The following is an 18313-nucleotide window of genomic DNA, read 5'->3' on the forward strand; positions in this document are numbered from 1 at the left end:
TATTGAGACAATCAAGATCATTCTCCATTTGGAACCTACAAAGTTAACAAACAGAGCCTGGGGGTCTATGCAAGGTTAGAGGAAGAGCAAATGCCTACCATGATAATCCTTTACAGAGACAGGAATAAGTTTCTTTAAACTCAATCTGGAAAGACAGAAAGATGATATAATCTGTATGTCTTGTCCCATTCCTTGAGCCCCAAGGTCCTTGGTTTTAATGAAGTATAAGCATTTTACAACTTCTAGAATTGGGAAAATATCACTACTAAAATGGCATGGAATTCTTTAAATAACTCCCAAATGAAACCAATAGCACTTGCTCTGAAAGTCAGAATTGTATGTATTGATTTTTTTTTTAATCAGCCAAGCATCTGTAGATAAAACAAGCTGCGCTGGAACTAAACATTTTGTTACAGGACGTTAGCATCGCAAGGCCTTTTGCTGAAGAACTAATCCACCCAATCAACCTTCCTAGGAGATTTGTCATTTTCTGCCTCAGAAGCATTATGGTTTGTGAAAGATAATAAAGTGAATTGAGTTTATAATACAAGATTTTTGTCTGATGTTTAGTAATTTGTTCAAAATTGATTTTTACAGTGGTTCAAAGAATAAGACAATATCAATGCTACTATAGAAATGATAGGTATTTTAGTTTGTATTTGACTTAAAGTTGATGAATTTTAAAAACTGATCATAATGCTCCAAAGTGATTGTTTAATCTGCTAACAAAGAAGGAAAGTCATAATTTATTCCTCTCTATAAAACCGTCTTCTGTTGAATTTTTGTTTTAAAAATTCCTATGAAATTAAGGTTTCCTTCAGATTACTATATTAAAATTTAATTTACCATGTCTGAATTTTGCTTTATGCCACATTAATGTTAATACAATAACATCTGTAGCATAATAGTTTACAGATAAAAAATATTGCCTGAGGCCTAAATATCAAATCCCTTCTGTGAAATAAGAATATAAATACAGAAATCACCATGTTGTAGAAACACTGCATGTATTTAGACTTTGGTACCCACAATTAAAATCATATATAAAGAAAATTTCAAAGCACAGAACATTTTTACCACAATTAAGTTGTCATTTGCATAAACCATTTTCTCCCTAGTTAATACGCTTTCCTTACATCAAAAGACTTAATACCAGTGACAAAACGCATCACTTATTTGGACAGGAATGACTTTTTGATAACAAACACATTATCTCATAATAGTAATACAGTGTAGCAATTTTAGAGAAAATAATTTACAAAACTCATATAGTTGGTATCTGTTACAACTGCTCTAGACTGAACAAGAGAAACTTCTTTGTACTAATATTTTTTATAAATTTGATTAATTAAAATCTAATCAAAATTTAATTAATTACATTTTAATGAGGAGACTGGAAGAATCTGACTCTCCAATGGCTACTACCTTTAGCTCAGAGCAAGACACATTGCTCACTGTGAGTGTCCTACACAAGTGTCTGCATGGATGCCCTCCAAACAAATAACTGTCAATTCCTCCTCAGTTAGCTCTGCATCCATCATTTCCCAGCAGTGTTGACAATCTCATCTCCCAAGAAAGGACAGTAGGTGCTTTACTGTCTTGACTTTTGTATAACAGCTCTGGCTTTTACTTCATACATCTAGCAGTCTACTTGACATGGCCCCTTGAATGTCTAATAAACACTGCAAACTAAAGACCAAAAGCAAACTCTTTGATTTCAGCATCTCTCTAACTATGTTCTTCCTAGTCAGTAATTGACATTATTCTCTCTTGTCAGATGGCCAAACTGAGAAACCAGGATTCACCCTTGGATCCTCTCTTCCTCTGACCCTTCCATCTAATCCATCACCAAGTCCTTTGGGCCCCATCACCTGCCCACTGCCCCATCTCCATGGTCATGACCACAGTTCAAGCCACCAGCACTTCTTGCATTTATTGCAGTGGCCTCCTGCTCTCTGTGCATCTATTTTGCTCCCATAATCCGTGGCCACCCAGCAACCAAAGTAATCTTCCTCAAAAATAACCACTCTGTCACACTCAGGCATAACATTTCTCCAAAGGCTTCTTAGCTCATGAAGAATAAATCTACAGGGCCCTGACCTCACTGTCCCATGCTTCCATCCTTCACTAGGCCCTTTTTACTGTTTGGGTTCATTAGGCCAAGACTGTTTCTATCCATCATGGCCTTTGTCTTGCTGTTCTCTCTGCCCAGACAGCTTCTTTCACAACCTTGTCATATCCCAGTCACATACCACCTCTCTAGAGAGTTCTTTTCTGACCACCTTTTCCAAAGTGCCATTTGCCTTGTCATTTCCAATCACATTACCTGCAACCAAAAAACTTCATAAATATGCTCTTTATTCCGTATGTTCTTATCCTTATAACATGCCTTATTAAGCAATATTTATTTTTAACACTTTGTAATATTCTTTCAGCATATATTTATTTAAAGAGATTTTCAGGGCTTTGCTCACATGTACCTCCTTAGTAAGCCTTTCTCTGTCATTCTTCCCACCAATTCAACCCTCCTCCCATGTTCACTGGCTGTTTCTTGCTTTAAGTTTGTTCACTTTAGTATTTATCTCTGCAAACATAGATTATAGTTATTTGTCATATGCATTGTCTTGCCCTTTGCAATAGAAATACAATTAAGGATTTTTTTTTAAAAAGTGTTTTGTTGATATCTCCAATGCTTAGGACCAGGACTAGCACACAGTACCTGGACTCTCACAAAATATATTTTAAATAATTAGTTTATAAAACATTTGCCATTAGAAGATAAGATCCACAAGAATAGAAGACTCTTGTATGTTCATTAAAATACATTCTGAACACTGTTTAAATTTCTGTATATTATAATGTTTGACATCTTAGAAAATCTTAGAAAGACTGCTGGTTGGCCATCCAAGGGACAATAAGTAAGTTTTGATATGCAAAGTAATCAATCCAGAGCCAAACTTCCTCTATCAGGCCCATGTACCATGACAGGCAGTAATCCTCTGCTTTAATCATTGTAGGGCCAGGTACTTGGCAACTAGAAATCAGTCCTACAGCCCAAGGCCTGATAAAATTATTCAAACTAGCCAATCCTAACTTCTCACCCTGCCCTACCTTGGGTTTTCTATGGAAACCCCAATAAAGGCTATGGCTTAAATCTTCCCCTTGTTCTTTGTCATCTGCCTCTTGACCACTCTGGCCTTTTCCCATTTGGCCCTATGTGGCATGCCAAGTCTCCCATCTGTAGGATAGAAATATAATAAACTTTGTTTTCTCCTGAGCCTTTTCTGTGTCTCTGTTTATGGCCACATTTGAGTGACCCATCTCATAATAAAAGAATATAAAATTGATATTTCCAAGGCCTACAAGAGTGTCAGGCATAGGTAGGTTCATATAGTAAAAGGTGATATGGCCAAACTTCATGAATGGAGGAGTTGAAATGAAGAAAGCTAGATAAGAACAAAGTGGGAGTGGGAGATGGGGAGGAGGTGACTAGTAAAAAATGAATCAGTTGAAAGAAACTTTTGAGAAAACAAAGTACATCCTATATTATATTTTTTAAAACTCTGTCTTAAGTATAATTGCAACCTCTTGTTATACAACTGAGAGTCTTAAATCTCTGAGAAGGCTGAATGAAAAATGGCATGATGGGTCTAAATGGAATTTGATGTGGGGGGATGGAAAACCAACACCAAATGTGTTACTCTTTGTTTTCTCTTCGAAATCAGAGACAAGTCATATGGATGTTACTAGACTCAGTAGTACATAATGTGAAAATGAATTGTCTTATTTAAAGCAGTTTTTTGTGCTTGGGTTTAAACATATACCTGAGAAAACTACTCTGTATAGAAACTGGAAGGGGAACAAAGAAAATGCAAATAGTGGGAACTGAAAAACTGGATTACATGGAGCACATTAACATCAGAAGAGTTTTCTAAATAGAAAAGTTCTGGAATACCTGTGCCTTCCCATATCTTGCTCGTGGACTCTGAGGGTATTTGCGTACTAGTTCTTCAAATGCATTCACTGCTTCCTCGATTTTTCCCTGTTAGAGAGATACAATCACATAAATACAATAAATTCAAATGCATGACGTTATTCAATTTGGTTGTTTAATAGTCAACAAGTGATTCTATCAGATTTTTTTTTTTAGATTTCTTTCTGAATTTAAGAAATGCTACATGTATATGTGTGTATATATATATCCATATTATGGATGTGCACAGTGGCACATTCCTGTAATCTCAGCGGCTTGGGACACTGAGACGGAGGATTTCAAGTTCAAAGCCAGTCTCAGCAATTTAGTGAAGCCCTAACCAATTTAGCAAGACCCTGTCTCTAAATAAAAAATAAAGGGTTGGGGATATGGCTTAGAGGTTAAACACCAATGGGCCCAATCCCTGATATAAAAAAAAATGTATTATGGATGACTATGACTAGAAATGAAAATAATTAATTTTAAAAAGGAAGTACACTGACAATGATGTAATATGAATCTTTGTTGAAGAAATTGCATTTTCTGGGCTGGGGCTATAGCTCAGTGACAGAGCACTTGCTTAGCATGTGTGAGGCACTGGGTTTGATCCTTAGTACTGCATAAAAATAAACAAATAAAATAAAGATATTCTGTCCATCTATAATCACAAAATATAGTTTTAAATTAAAAAAAAAAGAAGTTGCATTTTCTCTCAACACACAGTTCCTACATGCTTTCTCAAAGATGTTAAGATTTTACATGTGAGAAATACTGCAGGCAGTAGAATGTCTTGGGTCTTTAAGAGGCAATGAGACATCTTATCACAGCTCTGAAGCATCTGTGAAAAGGTCGAGGAAAAAATACATAGAATGAGAAGGTCATTTAGCCATGGCACTGTGGAAAATCAGGGTTGATCCTTAGGCTGACATTAGTGGGACATTTCCTTCTTGGTTACTTGTCCCCAGCACCATGGACAGTGCCTTCTACCTAGGAAGCTCCTGTGAGTAACTGAAGGATGGAGGCTGGTCCTCCTGGCGGGACAATAGAAGAAGGGGAGGGGAGGAAAGGAAGCATGACAGAGGGGAGCAGGGTATGACAGGGTGGGTCTGGGTCAGAGTCATCCCCAGGATGTATGGTGCCAGCCAGGCAGTCCATTGGCAGTTCAGTCCAGTCCACTGGCAGTCCAAATAAGGTAATATGTATTAGGATATGGCTATCTTTGGGGGAGGCCATCTTTCAGCCTCCAGACTATGCCCTCTGTCCCCTAAATTCAGGTGTGTCCCACATGTAAAATATACTCATTCCATTTCAACATCTCCCAAAACTTTAAACTTCTTCATCATCAACTCAAGTTTAAAAATCTCATTTAAATCTCAACAGCTTCAAAGTTCCAAATTTTATCATTAAAATCATATAAATCAGGTAAGGGTGAGACTATGGTTATAATCCACCCAAAGACAAAAAGTTCACCTGTGAACCTTCAAAACTAGAAAGTAAGGTACATGCTTCTAACATACAATGGTGGAATAAGCGTAGGATACAGTTACAGATGCTTTTGTTCAAAAAAGGAGAAAACAGGAAGAAAGAAAGAACTCACAAGTTCCCAAGCAATTTCAAAAACCAACAGGGAAAATTGCTTTAGGTTTCAAGGTCTGGGAACAATCCTAGGTGGCTTGAAGCTCTGCATCCTGGACCTTGCCTCTGGCTACTGCAGTCTTTTCTCTGACCTCTGGGCCCAGTGCTCTGCCTTCAGAGTTAACCCTTTTGTACTGAAAGGGTGGCAACAGGTTGCTGGTGGTAAGTTTTATCAGCCTGTTTTTGAAGCGTGTCAGCTTTCTTCCACTTTTGCTCTCTCTTTTATTCCAAACTGGAAGTACTTCTGCTGATATAATATTCTCAAGTCTCTATGGTTCTCTTATGTATATCACAGGAATTCACCATCAGATAAGAAGTGCTTCAACAGACCTCTTTTGTATAACTTCATCTCTATTCTGACTTCTGAGACGGGTGAGTGGATCCAAGAGTCACATACCTAATCACTCCAGGAAAAGGTGTTCGGCTAAACCTATGGATTTCTCTCCATAGTTTTCTTTTCTCACAGTGAGTTTCCTAATGTTAGCATCTTCAGCAATCTGATGGACTGAGAAGTTGCCAAATAATCAAGTGCTGGTTCTTTTCTCCTTAACAGTTTCTTCTTCACTTTATCTCTTTCCTCTCATATTTTACTATAAGCAGCAAAAAAAGAAACCAGGCTATACTTTCTACACTTTACATGGAAATTTCCATAGCTAAATATTTAAATTTATTGCTTATTAAGTTCTGCTTTTCCCATAACTGTAAGACACAATTCAGGTAAGTTTTCTGTGACTACATAGCAAGAGTCACCTTTCCTGTAGTTCTTAATATATTCCTCATTTTCTTCTGGGTACTTGCCAAATGAGCCTTTAATGTCGGTATTTCTATTGCATTGTGCTCATGATGATATATGTATTCCCTAAGATGACAGAAGCTCTCTCTAATGATGTGTTCTTCACTTTCTCCTGAGCTTTTCCTAGAAACAACTTTAATATCCATATTTCTACCAATAATTTGTTTAGGGCAAAACAGGCCTTTTCTATCATGTACCTCAAAATTCTTCCAACCTCTACCACTTACCCAAGTTTTAAAGCCACTTCCACATTTTTAGGTATTTGTTACACTCTAACTGTGCAGTACTAAAATATGTATTAGTCTCCTATGGATGCTGTGCCAGACTACCACAAACTTGATGACTTGAAACAAGAGAAAACTGTTCTCTCACAGTTCTGGTAAACAGATGTCCCAAGTTAGCTTCTCTGGGCTGAAATCAAGATGTTGGCAGGGTCATACTCTCTCCAGAAGCTGCAGGGGAAAAATCTACTTTTTGTCCAATCCCAGTTCTATTTTCTCTTCTATGTGTGGGCCACCATCTATTCTATCTGCAACCCATTTCCCTCTGTCCTTCTCTTTTAAGGAAACATGATTTTATTTAGGGGCAAATGGATAATCTGGGATAATCTCTATCTCCAGATCCTTAACTTAATCAAACATGCAAAGACCCTTTTCTCAAACAATGTATGGGTTCCAGGGATTAGTACATGTTATCTCTTGGGAGCCCATTTTCATACTCCTTATCTATGCAACTTAAATTGCAAATATCAAAGTTACTTTTGTGAGTCACTATGCTAAATGTACCATCATCAGATTTAAAACACAAGCAGAAATACATACATATAAAATTTGATAAATTATGTTGATCCCCTTTGACATCATCAAAGTTGTAATAATAATAGAATATCTGGGCTCTGTCCTAGGCATCATTTGAATCCCCTCAAGACAGAGGCTGTGTGACTTCCCTAAGGGATCATCAGTTCTGCTCTTATGTCAGCTAGTTGTAGTGCTAAAGTGTCTACTTTTAGTACAAAGAAATTATCTTTCCTCAGGATACAAAACTCTGAACACCATTATGCAATTTTTATTTTTAAAAAACCACAGTGCTTATGAGGAATTGCCTAAAAATGAAGTGTTCTTCCACATAGCTTATATTTTGTCCTAGGACCGAGACAGTTCATTGGAGAGATATGTGGGTCATATTGTTTTAGCATGATGCTAAAGGGTATTATAACACAACTATGCAGATGCATTCTAGAATCCACAGGTGTGATGTTAGGATGTTGTGCATTCAATCTACCCAAGATCTATAGCAGAACACTTCTCTTTGAACTTAGTGCAGGCAGTTCCTTTGATGAACATTACAAAATTTCCAGTCTGCTTCTGTTTCTCTTGTTCTTCCACAAGGAAGCATAGGTGGCTAGCATGATTTAGAGTCTGTGGTTTTGAACCTTCATGTGCTGACCTTACTTTGGCTCTGTTACATTTTCCCTACTCTCCCTTTTCCATTTTCATTTATGATACAATAATAATCAGTGATTTCAAGAAAAAAGTGAATATATTTCAAATCCTTTTTGGGGGTTAGGAAGGAACTTTATAAAATAAATATTATTTTTAAACCTTAGATGACAGGGGCTGAGGATATAGCTCAGTTGGTAGAGTGCAAGTACTAAGGATCTGGGTTCGATCCCCAGCACTTGAAAAAAAAAAAAAAAAAGATGACTGAAAGATGTGATCTATACATGTTTGGATGAAAAAATAAAGTGAACATGTACTTTCATGTAATGCAGTACTTGAACCTGAGATGTGATTGAGGCTGAACTGGCTCTGTCTGGGGCATACCTTAGCTTGATCCTCGGACATGCTGGTGCACTAAATTGCTTTCTCTCAAATAATAGATATAAAAATAACCCTAAAAAAGAGTGAATTGTGCTGATGACTCTGTCAATAATACAGCTTCTTGTTGTTTTGGAAGCAAGAATTGCATATGTGGCCACTTCGTCCTCCTTTATTTACCCTGATATAGATTCACAGTGCTTCTAGAGGAAAACATCATAATTTCTCCAAATGAGCAAGACTGGAGAATACCCAGTCTTCAGTTGCAGCACTTTAATGTCCCACTGACTTATGTGCCCCTTGGTAACAGAGCTCTTCTTTACCATTCATTAAAACTACACAAAAATCCTTCTCTAAAGCTGTTCATTTATGCTTTATCCCAAAAGTCACCTGAGATTTGATATCCTTCATTTTCATATATGGCATTTAGTACAGAGAAAGTAAAGGATAACAAATGAGGTGAGAGAAAAAGATTTTTGCTTCACTTCTATTAATAAAAAAAAAAGAAATAAAAATTCTCCACAAATAGTAGATGGCTTCACTTCATGAAGTTAAACAAGATAGACTTACAGATCATTTTATGTGGTTAAATTTAGGGGCTTTACTATACTTTGCTATACTATTCTTTGGAGTTACTACATGTTTATCAATTAGTGCACAGGGTTTGACCAAACCTTGGCTTTGAAGTCTTGTCTAATGCTAGTTGCAGAGGCCTATGCTTATTAGTGAATTTCCAATAAACATGTGGGAATCTCATTCTTCTTCCATTTTAGATCCTAACTTGTGCATTTTTATTTGCTAACATTCTCCTTCTCCTGTTTTTTGTAGCTAATGTCTACTTGATCAAAAAGCATATTACAGGAAAACTAACAAGCATTACAAAGATTAAAGTTAAGTATAAAGAAAAAGGAATTTCCATGAAAAATAAGCAAATGATTTCATATCCTATACATTGTAATAAATATTTTGGAGCCAGATAATGACATGAATCTGGTCAAGTTATGGGAATAAATAATTTCAATTTAAGTGTCAATTCATTCTTTTTCAAAACATTAATATCTGGAAAGGAATGCAGATATATTATATTCCAAATTAACTGATGACAAACCAAAGCATAAAATAGTCATGCAGAAAACCAAGGATGCCTGAGGTTAACCCTCCGTGAGAAAACTGTCATAATCTATTAACAGTCCATCTATTAGCAACTATCCCAATAGTGCTGGGCTAACCTATTTTTCATTTTACTTTATTTTTTGCAATGAGGTACTATGGAATTTAAACAAAACAAAACAAAAACCCCTTCCACTAATTTGGTACGTGGCAGTATTATTTATTTTCTTTTCACTTTGATCTTTAGAAAAACCAACAAAGAATTAGGAAGATAAATAAAGAAACTGAGGCTCAAGATGCAAATGATTTACACAAATCTATACAACTATCACATGACAGAAGTGGACTGGCACTCAATTCAGCTGTAGGGAAAGGAAGTTCAATTTCTCTGTGCTCATTGGCTGCAATTCCTTTCACTGGATTCATTTTTTTTTTTTTTTTGAAATGTGCCTAGGAAAGTATGTACTCCATTCAAGCTCCATAAACATTGTTTCTTTTACATTTACTTATTATCATTATCACAATTATTTTTACAAACCAAGGGTAATGCCTGAATTTACTTGATAAGAAAACTATTGAATATTTCTGTACAAAGCAAAACCTACCCTTTTACGGAGTTTTTCTGCTGCATCAAGTTCAGTTTTTATAGTCTTATCAAACTTATTTAAAAGCTTAGGCTTCTTCTTCTTCGCTGAAAAAAAAAAAGAGGTTTTTATTTTTAATTGTTTTTCTGTCTAGAAATAGTTAAGAATAGTAACTGGCAAATAGTGAGAAGCCTGATCTCAAACACATGACCACAGAGTAAGCGCATTCCAGGTCACATTCTCTTTTCACCCCCAATAATACGATAGTGTGACAATCAGTAACTGCTAAGGATACAACCCTTCCAAACACAGGCTCACACATATAGGTAAGAAGAGTGGTGGCAGAAGCTGGGAGAACAGTGACTGAGACTGGGGGTCTCTGATGACCTCATGGTGTGACATGCCTGGTGCCTGAGAATGTTTCTGTGCAAGGGCACAGGATGCTTAGCTGCTGTGGCCATGCCCTGCTGAGTCCTATCAGCTCTGACCTTGATCTCAGGCACATAGCTCCTAGGAATGAAGGAATTTTTTTTTTTTAAACTTTTTATTTAAAACACAACTTTTTTAAATTTTTACAGACTGCATTTTGATTCATTGTACACAAATGGGGTACACTTTTCATTCTATGGTTGTGCACGATGTAGATTCATACCATTCGTGTAATCATACATGTACATAGGGTAATGATGTCTGTCTCATTCCACCTTCTTTCATACCCGTGCCCCCTCTCAATTCCCTCTATGTAATCTAAAGTTCCTTCATTTTTCTCTCACCCCCCATCCCATTATATATCATCATCCACTTATCAGGGAAAACATTCAGTCTTTGTTTTTTTTGGGATTGGCTTAATTTACTTAGCATGATATTCTCCAATTCCATCCATTTGTCTGCAAATGCCATAATATTATTATTCTTATGGCTGAATAATATTCCATTGTGTATATATGCCAGTTTCTTTATCCATTCATCTGTTGAAGGGCATCTAGGAATACAGGAATTCTAATGCTAGACAACCACAATGTTTCACCAGTTCTGCTTCTCCAGTTCTGCTTTACAGTAATTTTTAACAATGGATTTTCTTTAAAAAAAAAAAAAAGTGGACACAATACCTTTATTTTATTTATTCATTTTATATGGTACTGAGGATGGAACCCAGTGCTTCACACGTGGGAGGCAAGCACTCTACCACTGAGTCACGATTCCAGTCCAACAATGGACTTTCTAGAAAGCTACACAAAGCTCCTAACAATGCACTTTGCAACTGTGGATTACAACTGCGGAACCAGATGTCCTGGTTTCTGCAACTTTCCTGAATACAAAGTATAATGCTTACATTGTCTTTAAACTGATAATGAGCCACGTATAAATAAAGATTACTGGTGTAACTCTTTAGATCTGCATCTCCATCAGAGAGCAGTACTCTACCTGATCCCAGCTTTATCTTTAAAATCTATGTTTGTGAGTATTTATTTTTCTAATCGCCCTTCACTGCACACTGGAACCGCAAGTTGGGTGGTGCTGATCAAGGCACACAGGCGTATGTGTATAAGTGGCTTTTTAAAACACAGGCATATGTTGTTTTATTGTGCTTCGCTTCATGGCACTTTGAAAATATCACAATTTTTACAAATTCAAAGTTTGTAGCAATCCTACTTTCAGCAAGTCTATGAATGCCATTTTTCCAATAGCGTGTGATCACTTTGGTATGTGTATATATCACATTTTAGAAATACCCCAATATTCCACACTTTCTCACTTTTACACCTGCCATGGTCAGACAAACCTCAGCCTATTCTCCTCTACTTGCCATCCTGTCTATCCCCCTTCCCCTTACTGTGCTACATCTTTACTACTTTACCCCTTCAGTGTTCTGGTATACCTTGTCTACCACGTGGGCAAATGCAAGTCTTTCAGTGGAGAGAAGGTTCAATGGTTATGGCAGGGGTCTGAGATCCAGTTCTGTCGCAGGCAAGCTGGTCTAAACTTTTCTGATTCTCATTTTCCTGATCCATAAAATGAGGTAGTGTTTTAGAGAATTAAATTGCTATTGGGCATGAAGTACTTAGTACAGTGACTGCATACAGTAACTAGTGCTCAGTACCTAAAAGCTAATGTCTGCAGCTGTCTCCTGCAGCTGTCTCTGCAAGTTCATTTGTTTCTTTTCCATCCGATTTTACTTGGCCAGGTTCTCATTTTATCTGACAAAGTTGACCACTTCCTTCTTACCAAATTGATTAATTTCCTTGACTTCTGTGTTTCCCCTATCTTATTTTTCCCCCTTATTCTCTGGCCTCTCCATCTGCTCTGTAGCGCCTTCTCTGCTGATGTTACATTTTACAGGGTCAGTCTTCAGCACTCCCATAGGGCTTTAATGACTTAATTTTCAAGCTGAGTTACAAATTAACTATAGTTCATTATCTCACGCATTATAAAAATCATAAATCCCGGTGCTTACCAACACAGATAACTCAAACTCAGTAGGTGAGAAACAGTTCCTTATTCCTCACCCATTTATGCATTCTGGTACTTATCCTACTTCAGAGAATTGCACCCTAATCTCTAGTTGTCCAAACCAGAAACTTGGTTGAGGAGGGACAGAAAAATAAAGGGAAGGAACATGTGGAATTAACCAAAGGAAGGCTGAATGAGACTGCTACTTTTCCACACTCACTCTGCCAGTCACCATGACAGGAGCTTCACACACACCATCTTTTTATTTTCTCAACCTCCTCAACACAGGAGATTTAATTCTACAGATGAGACCACCGTGGTTGGGAAAATGTTAGTCACCTTTTCACTCTGCTTCTCTCACCCACATGGGAGGAAGGGGGCATCTACTTGTGTTCCAAGAAATGGAGCATTTCCTCAAAAATCCTTAGCACCCTGTCTCTCCCCAGCAGAGGTGATAGGACTTACCTGACTGCTAAGTTAATGAATGAAAGAGCTTGCACAGCTAAGTCCCACTGTTGAATATGGATTTCTCAAAATGGTTCAGAAGGAATCTATGCTATAGTAATTTTTTTTTTCAGTCACTGCCATTATAAGTGTTTTGCCCTTTGCTAAAAACACAGAAGAGGAGGAAAAAAGGAATCAGTTGCATTTCAAATTCTTACATCCATCCCTTCCTATGCCAATGTGGAAATATCAAGAGCAAATAAAATGGAATAGGAAAATAAAATCGTAGTGGACAGCATGAGACTGCACGAATGATGCATACTTAGCATAAAACTTATTGTCAATCCATCTTCATGTTGTCCAGTGAAGATGTTTTCATAGTGTGGTGCATGGGAGGAGTTAAGAGACAGAATCTTCATATTATTACATGTTCTATACTTATTCCATGGAAGACAGTGAAGAAAACAGCAATTTCTGCCAAAAAATAAACTGAAAAGCAACAATTTTCCAACAAGTCTCCCTGTCTCCCACTTGTTCCCATGTTACATATTGTTTCAAGGAACTTTCCAAAACACAATCTGTGTCATTGCCTTGCTTAAAATACACTCACTGATCCCCCAGAACATACAAAACAAAAACTAAATGGTCTCCTCATGATCCTGCTGCTAGTTTCCCATTTAAGAGAAATGACACCACAAAGACATACACGAATACTCTTATGAGATGTTTACCTCAGCATAGTTCATAAAGGTCAAAAAGTAGAGAAAATGAAATGTCATCAGCAGGTGAATGGATAAGCACCTGCTGTGCATCCATATGATGGAATACTATTCAGCAACAACATGGGTGATTTGCAAATGCAAATATTAAGGGAAGGAGGCCTATTTCAAAAGGGTGGTGACTGATTCCACTTATCCAGCATTCTGGAAAAGGAAAATCTATCTCTAGGGACTGATAAAAAGTGGCTCTAGAAGCCAGGTGGGGAAAGGATTGATTACAAAGGGCACTATTAGGGGTTATAAAGTTGAATGTTGGTTTTGGTAGATATACTGTGTCTAGATGTCTATGCAGTTGTCAAAACTCATAGAAATGTACAGTATGAAAGGTAAGTTTTATTAGAGGTAAAGTACACCTTAATAAACCTGACTTTTTTTTTTATTGTAAACAAATGGGATACATGTTGTTTCTCTGTTTGTACATGGCGTAAAGGCATACCATTTGTGTAATCATAAATTTACATAGAGTAATGTTGTTTGATTCATTCTGTTATTTTTTCCCTTCCCCCCACCCCTCCCATCCCTCTTTACCCTCTATACAGTACTTCCTTCCTCCATATTTGCCCCCCTCCCTAACCCTAACTCTAACCCTAACACTAACCCTTCCCTCCCCCCAATTATGTGTCATCCTCCACTTATTAGCGATATCATTCGTCCTTTGGCTTTTTGAGATTGGCTTATCTCACTTAGCATGATATTCTCCAATTTCATCCATTTGCCTGCAAATGCCATAATTTTATCATTCTTTATGGCTGAGTAATATTCCATTGTATATATATATACCACAGTTTCTTTGTCCACTCATCAATTGAAGGGCATCTAGGTTGGTTCCACATTCTGGCTATTGTGAATTGAGCAGCTATGAACATTGATGTGGCTGTGTCTTTGTAGTATGCTGATTTTAAGTCCTTTGGGTATAGGCCAAGGAGTGGGATAGCTGGGTCAAATGGAGGGTCCATTCCAAGTTTTCTAAGGAATCTCCACACTGCTTTCCAGAGTGGCTGCACTAATTTGCAGCCCCACCAGCAATGTATGAGTGGACCTTTCTCCCCACATCCTCGCCAACACCTGTTGTTGCTTGTATTCTTGATAATCGCCATTCTAATTGGGGTGAGATGGAATCTTAGGGTGGTTTTGATTTGCATTTCTCTTATTACTCGAGATGTTGAACATTTTTCCATATGTTTGTTGATTGCTTGTAGATCTTCTTCTGTGAAGTGTCTATTCATTTCCTTAGCCCATTTGTCGACTGGATTATTTGAATTCTTGGAGTAAAGTTTTTTGAGTTCTTTATAGATTCTGGAGATTAGTGCTCTATCTGAAGTATGATTGGCAAAGATATTCTCCCATTCTGTAGGCTCTTTCTTCGAATTGCTGATAGTTTCCTTTGCTGAGAGAAAGCTTTTTAGTTTGAATCTATCCCAGTGGTTGATTCTAGCTTTTATTTCTTGTGCTATGGGAGTCCTGTTAAGGAAGTCTGATCCTAGACCAACAAGGTGAAGATTTGGACCTACTTTTTCTTCTATAAGATGTAGGGTCTCTGGTCTGATTCCGAGGTCCTTAATCCATTTTGAGTTTAGTTTCGTGCATGGTGAGAGATATGGGTTTAGTTTCATTCTGTTGCCTATAGATTTCCAATTCTCCCAGCACCATTTGTTGAAGAGGCTATCTTTTCTCCATTGCATATTTTTGGCACCTTTGTCTAGTATGAGAAAATTGTATTTATTTGGGTTTGTGTCCGTGTCCTCTATTCTATACCATTGATCTACCTTTCTATTTTGGTACCAATACCATGCCGTTTTTGTTACTATTGCTTTGTTGTAGAGTTGAAGATCTGGTATTGCAATACCCCCTGTTTCACTCTTCCTGCTAAGGATTGCTTTAGCTATTCTGGGTTTCTTATTCTTCCAGAAGAATTTCATAATTGCTTGCTCTATTTCTGTAAGGTACATCATTGGGATTTTAATTGGAATTGCATTGAATTTGTATAGCACTTTAGGTAGTATGGCCATTTTGACAATATTAATTCTTCCTATCCAAGAACATGGGAGATCTTTCCATCTTCTAAGGTTTTCTTTAATTTCTTTCTTTAGTGTTGTATAGTTCTCATTGTAGAGGTCTTTCACCTCTTTTGTGAGATTGATTCCCAAGTATTTTATTTTTTTCGAGGCTATTGTGAATGGGGTAGTTTTCCTAATTTCTCTTTCTGAAGATTCATCACTTATGTATAAAAATGCGTTGGATTTATGGGCATTGGTCTTGTAACCTGCTACTTTACTGAATTCACTTATGAGTTCTAAGAGTTTTCTGGTGGAATTTCCAGGTTCCTCTAAATATATAATCATGTCATCAGCGAACAGGGATAGTTTGAGTTCTTCTTTCCCAATTCGTATCCCTTTAATCTCTTTGGTTTGTCTAATTGTTCTGGCCAGAGTCTCAAGAACGATGTTGAATAGAAGTGGTGAAAGAGGGCATCCCTGCCTTGTTCCAGTTTTTAGGGGGAATGCTTTCAGTTTTTCACCATTTAGAATGATATTAGCCATGGGCTTAGCATAAATGGCCTTTACAATGTTAAGGAATGTTCCCACTATCCCTATTTTTTAATAAAAAATTATAAGGAAATGACAAATCCTGTGATTCTTAATTCCTCTTATTGCAGGGATAACAATAAAAACATTGTGTCATAAAAAATATTGAACTTTCTGGGCTGGGGATATAGCTCAGTTGGTAGAGTGCTTGCCTTGCAAGCACAAGGCCATGGGTTCAATCCCCAGCACCGCACAAAAAAAAAAAAAAAAAAAAAAAAAAAATTGAACTTTCTAAAATAAAATGAAAATTAATTTTGCCTCCCTCCCTACCACATAAACCTATTGAAAGGTAAATAAAATTCAACTATGCGGAAGACTCTCCTCCCTACACACACACACACACACACACACACACACACACACACACAAAGTATGCTGTGCGAGACTCACCTAGGCCCTCAATGACATTTGTTTTCCTCCGTGATCTCAGCTCAGCTACCATTTATACTCGAGACTTTCCCATCAATTGGCTAATGGATAAGTAATCGGCATTATATTCATATTCAAGATCCTCAGTATATGACTCTGTACACAGTGGATAGAGCCTCAGAAGTTGGTGTGGAACAAACTTAAACGGTTCATTCACTCAAATATGTGTTAAAATGTCTCTGCCTTCCAAAGACTGGGTTAGTCGCTGAGAATTCAACAGGAACTTTCTCAATAAGTCAATTAGTAGCATGATAGTCAGTTTTCTGTTACTGTGGCAAAATGCCAGAAATAATCAACTTATAAGGAGGAAAAGATTATCTTGGTTCACAGTTTCAGACGTTTCAGTCTATGGTCAGTTGGCCCAGTTGCTTTTGGGCCTGTGGTGAAGCAGTATATTATGGCAGGGGCACATATAGAGGAAGTTGCTCACTGTGCAGCAACCAGGAAACAAAAAAAGGGAGAAACCAGAAGGGATGAAATCCCAGTAGCTCTTTCAAGGATATTCCTCCAATTACCTAACTACTTTCCTTAGGGCCCATCTCCTAAAGCTTCCACCACCTTCCAATAAAGTCATGGACTAAGGACCTTTGGAGAACACCTATCCAAACCATAGCATGTGTTTTTGAAGACGTGAGTGGATAAATTTAGAGGAATGTGAGTACAGATTGAATATCCCTTATCCAAAGTGCATGGAATCAGAAGTGTTTCAGATTTCAGAAAAACTGAATTTTGGAATATTTGCATCTATATAATAAGTTATCTTAAGTCTAAAGATAAAATTCATTTATGTTTCATATGTACCTTATTAGCCTGGAAATAATTTTATACAATATTTTAAATACACCTGTGTTTTGAATGCAATCCATCACAAGAAGTCAGTGTGGAAATTCCCAGTTGTGGAATAATGTCATACTCAGAAAGTTTTGGAGCTCGAAGCATTTCAGATTTTTAGATTAGGAATGCTCAAACTGTAATTATAATAGTGGACTAGGAATTGTATAATCTTTTGGGAGAGAGCAGTGGAGCCTTTCCTGGAGAAAATGAAAACTGAAACAGAGTTAACATGCTTAGCAGAGGAAAAAGTATTTTATAAGTCAATTACAATCAGGAACTTGTACATTTTCATTAGTTATTTTTCATGCAGGTGAAAGGCTAAAAAACCCCTTTCCACTTGGATGCTAGGGTTTGACATCATAAAAACATAAGTTTTCTTCTTAAAGGAATCTGACCTTTCTAGAAATTTGGAAAGTTGAAGGTATAGCTGCTGCTTAGCGATGTTCATCTTTGACTTGCTTTCTGCGCACATCAGAGATGGCAAATATTGATAATGAGTGTGCTTCAAAAATTGGAAATGTCCAGAGTACATGATCCATGAGCATTAAGATTTTTTGAGTATCTAAACACTGACTATAAAAGGATAGTGCAATAACAAGACTGGGGCTTTCAAAACGTGCAGGGTGAAGGTTGGACAGCTGTGGCTCCCCATTGGCACTTAGACAAAGAACCTGAGATGACAAGGGAAGCCACACAGGACACAGCATCTGCTTCTGCACCAGAATTTGATAGAATTTTGCATGGCTAATTAAGCACAAACCTTAATTTCTCTTAGCATGTGTGTACATGTGGTGTGTGAATTTCCCTTACCAACCCCACCTGAAATGTTCTACTTTTTCAAGGAAAATAATGTGCATCTCAAGTTACTTCATAGTCAGG

General features: G+C 37.2%; 1 protein-coding gene across 5 annotated transcripts in view; it reads right to left on the bottom strand.

Annotated features, from left to right (window-relative positions):
• The window catches only part of ASPH (aspartate beta-hydroxylase), a 247931-nt gene that overhangs the window by 71821 nt on the left and 157797 nt on the right, over positions 1–18313 (bottom strand). For all 5 annotated transcript variants that reach the window (XM_079156072.1, XM_079156074.1, XM_079156073.1 and 2 more), the window contains 2 exons: positions 9934–10019; positions 3956–4042 (listed from right to left, as the gene is read on the bottom strand). In XM_079156072.1, coding sequence (XP_079012198.1) covers positions 3956–4042; positions 9934–10019 — 173 coding nt within the window. The remainder of the gene's footprint in view (positions 1–3955; positions 4043–9933; positions 10020–18313) is intronic.

Source organism: Sciurus vulgaris (assembly GCF_902686455.1).
Source record: "Sciurus vulgaris genome assembly, chromosome: 1".
NCBI lineage: Eukaryota > Metazoa > Chordata > Mammalia > Rodentia > Sciuridae > Sciurus > Sciurus vulgaris.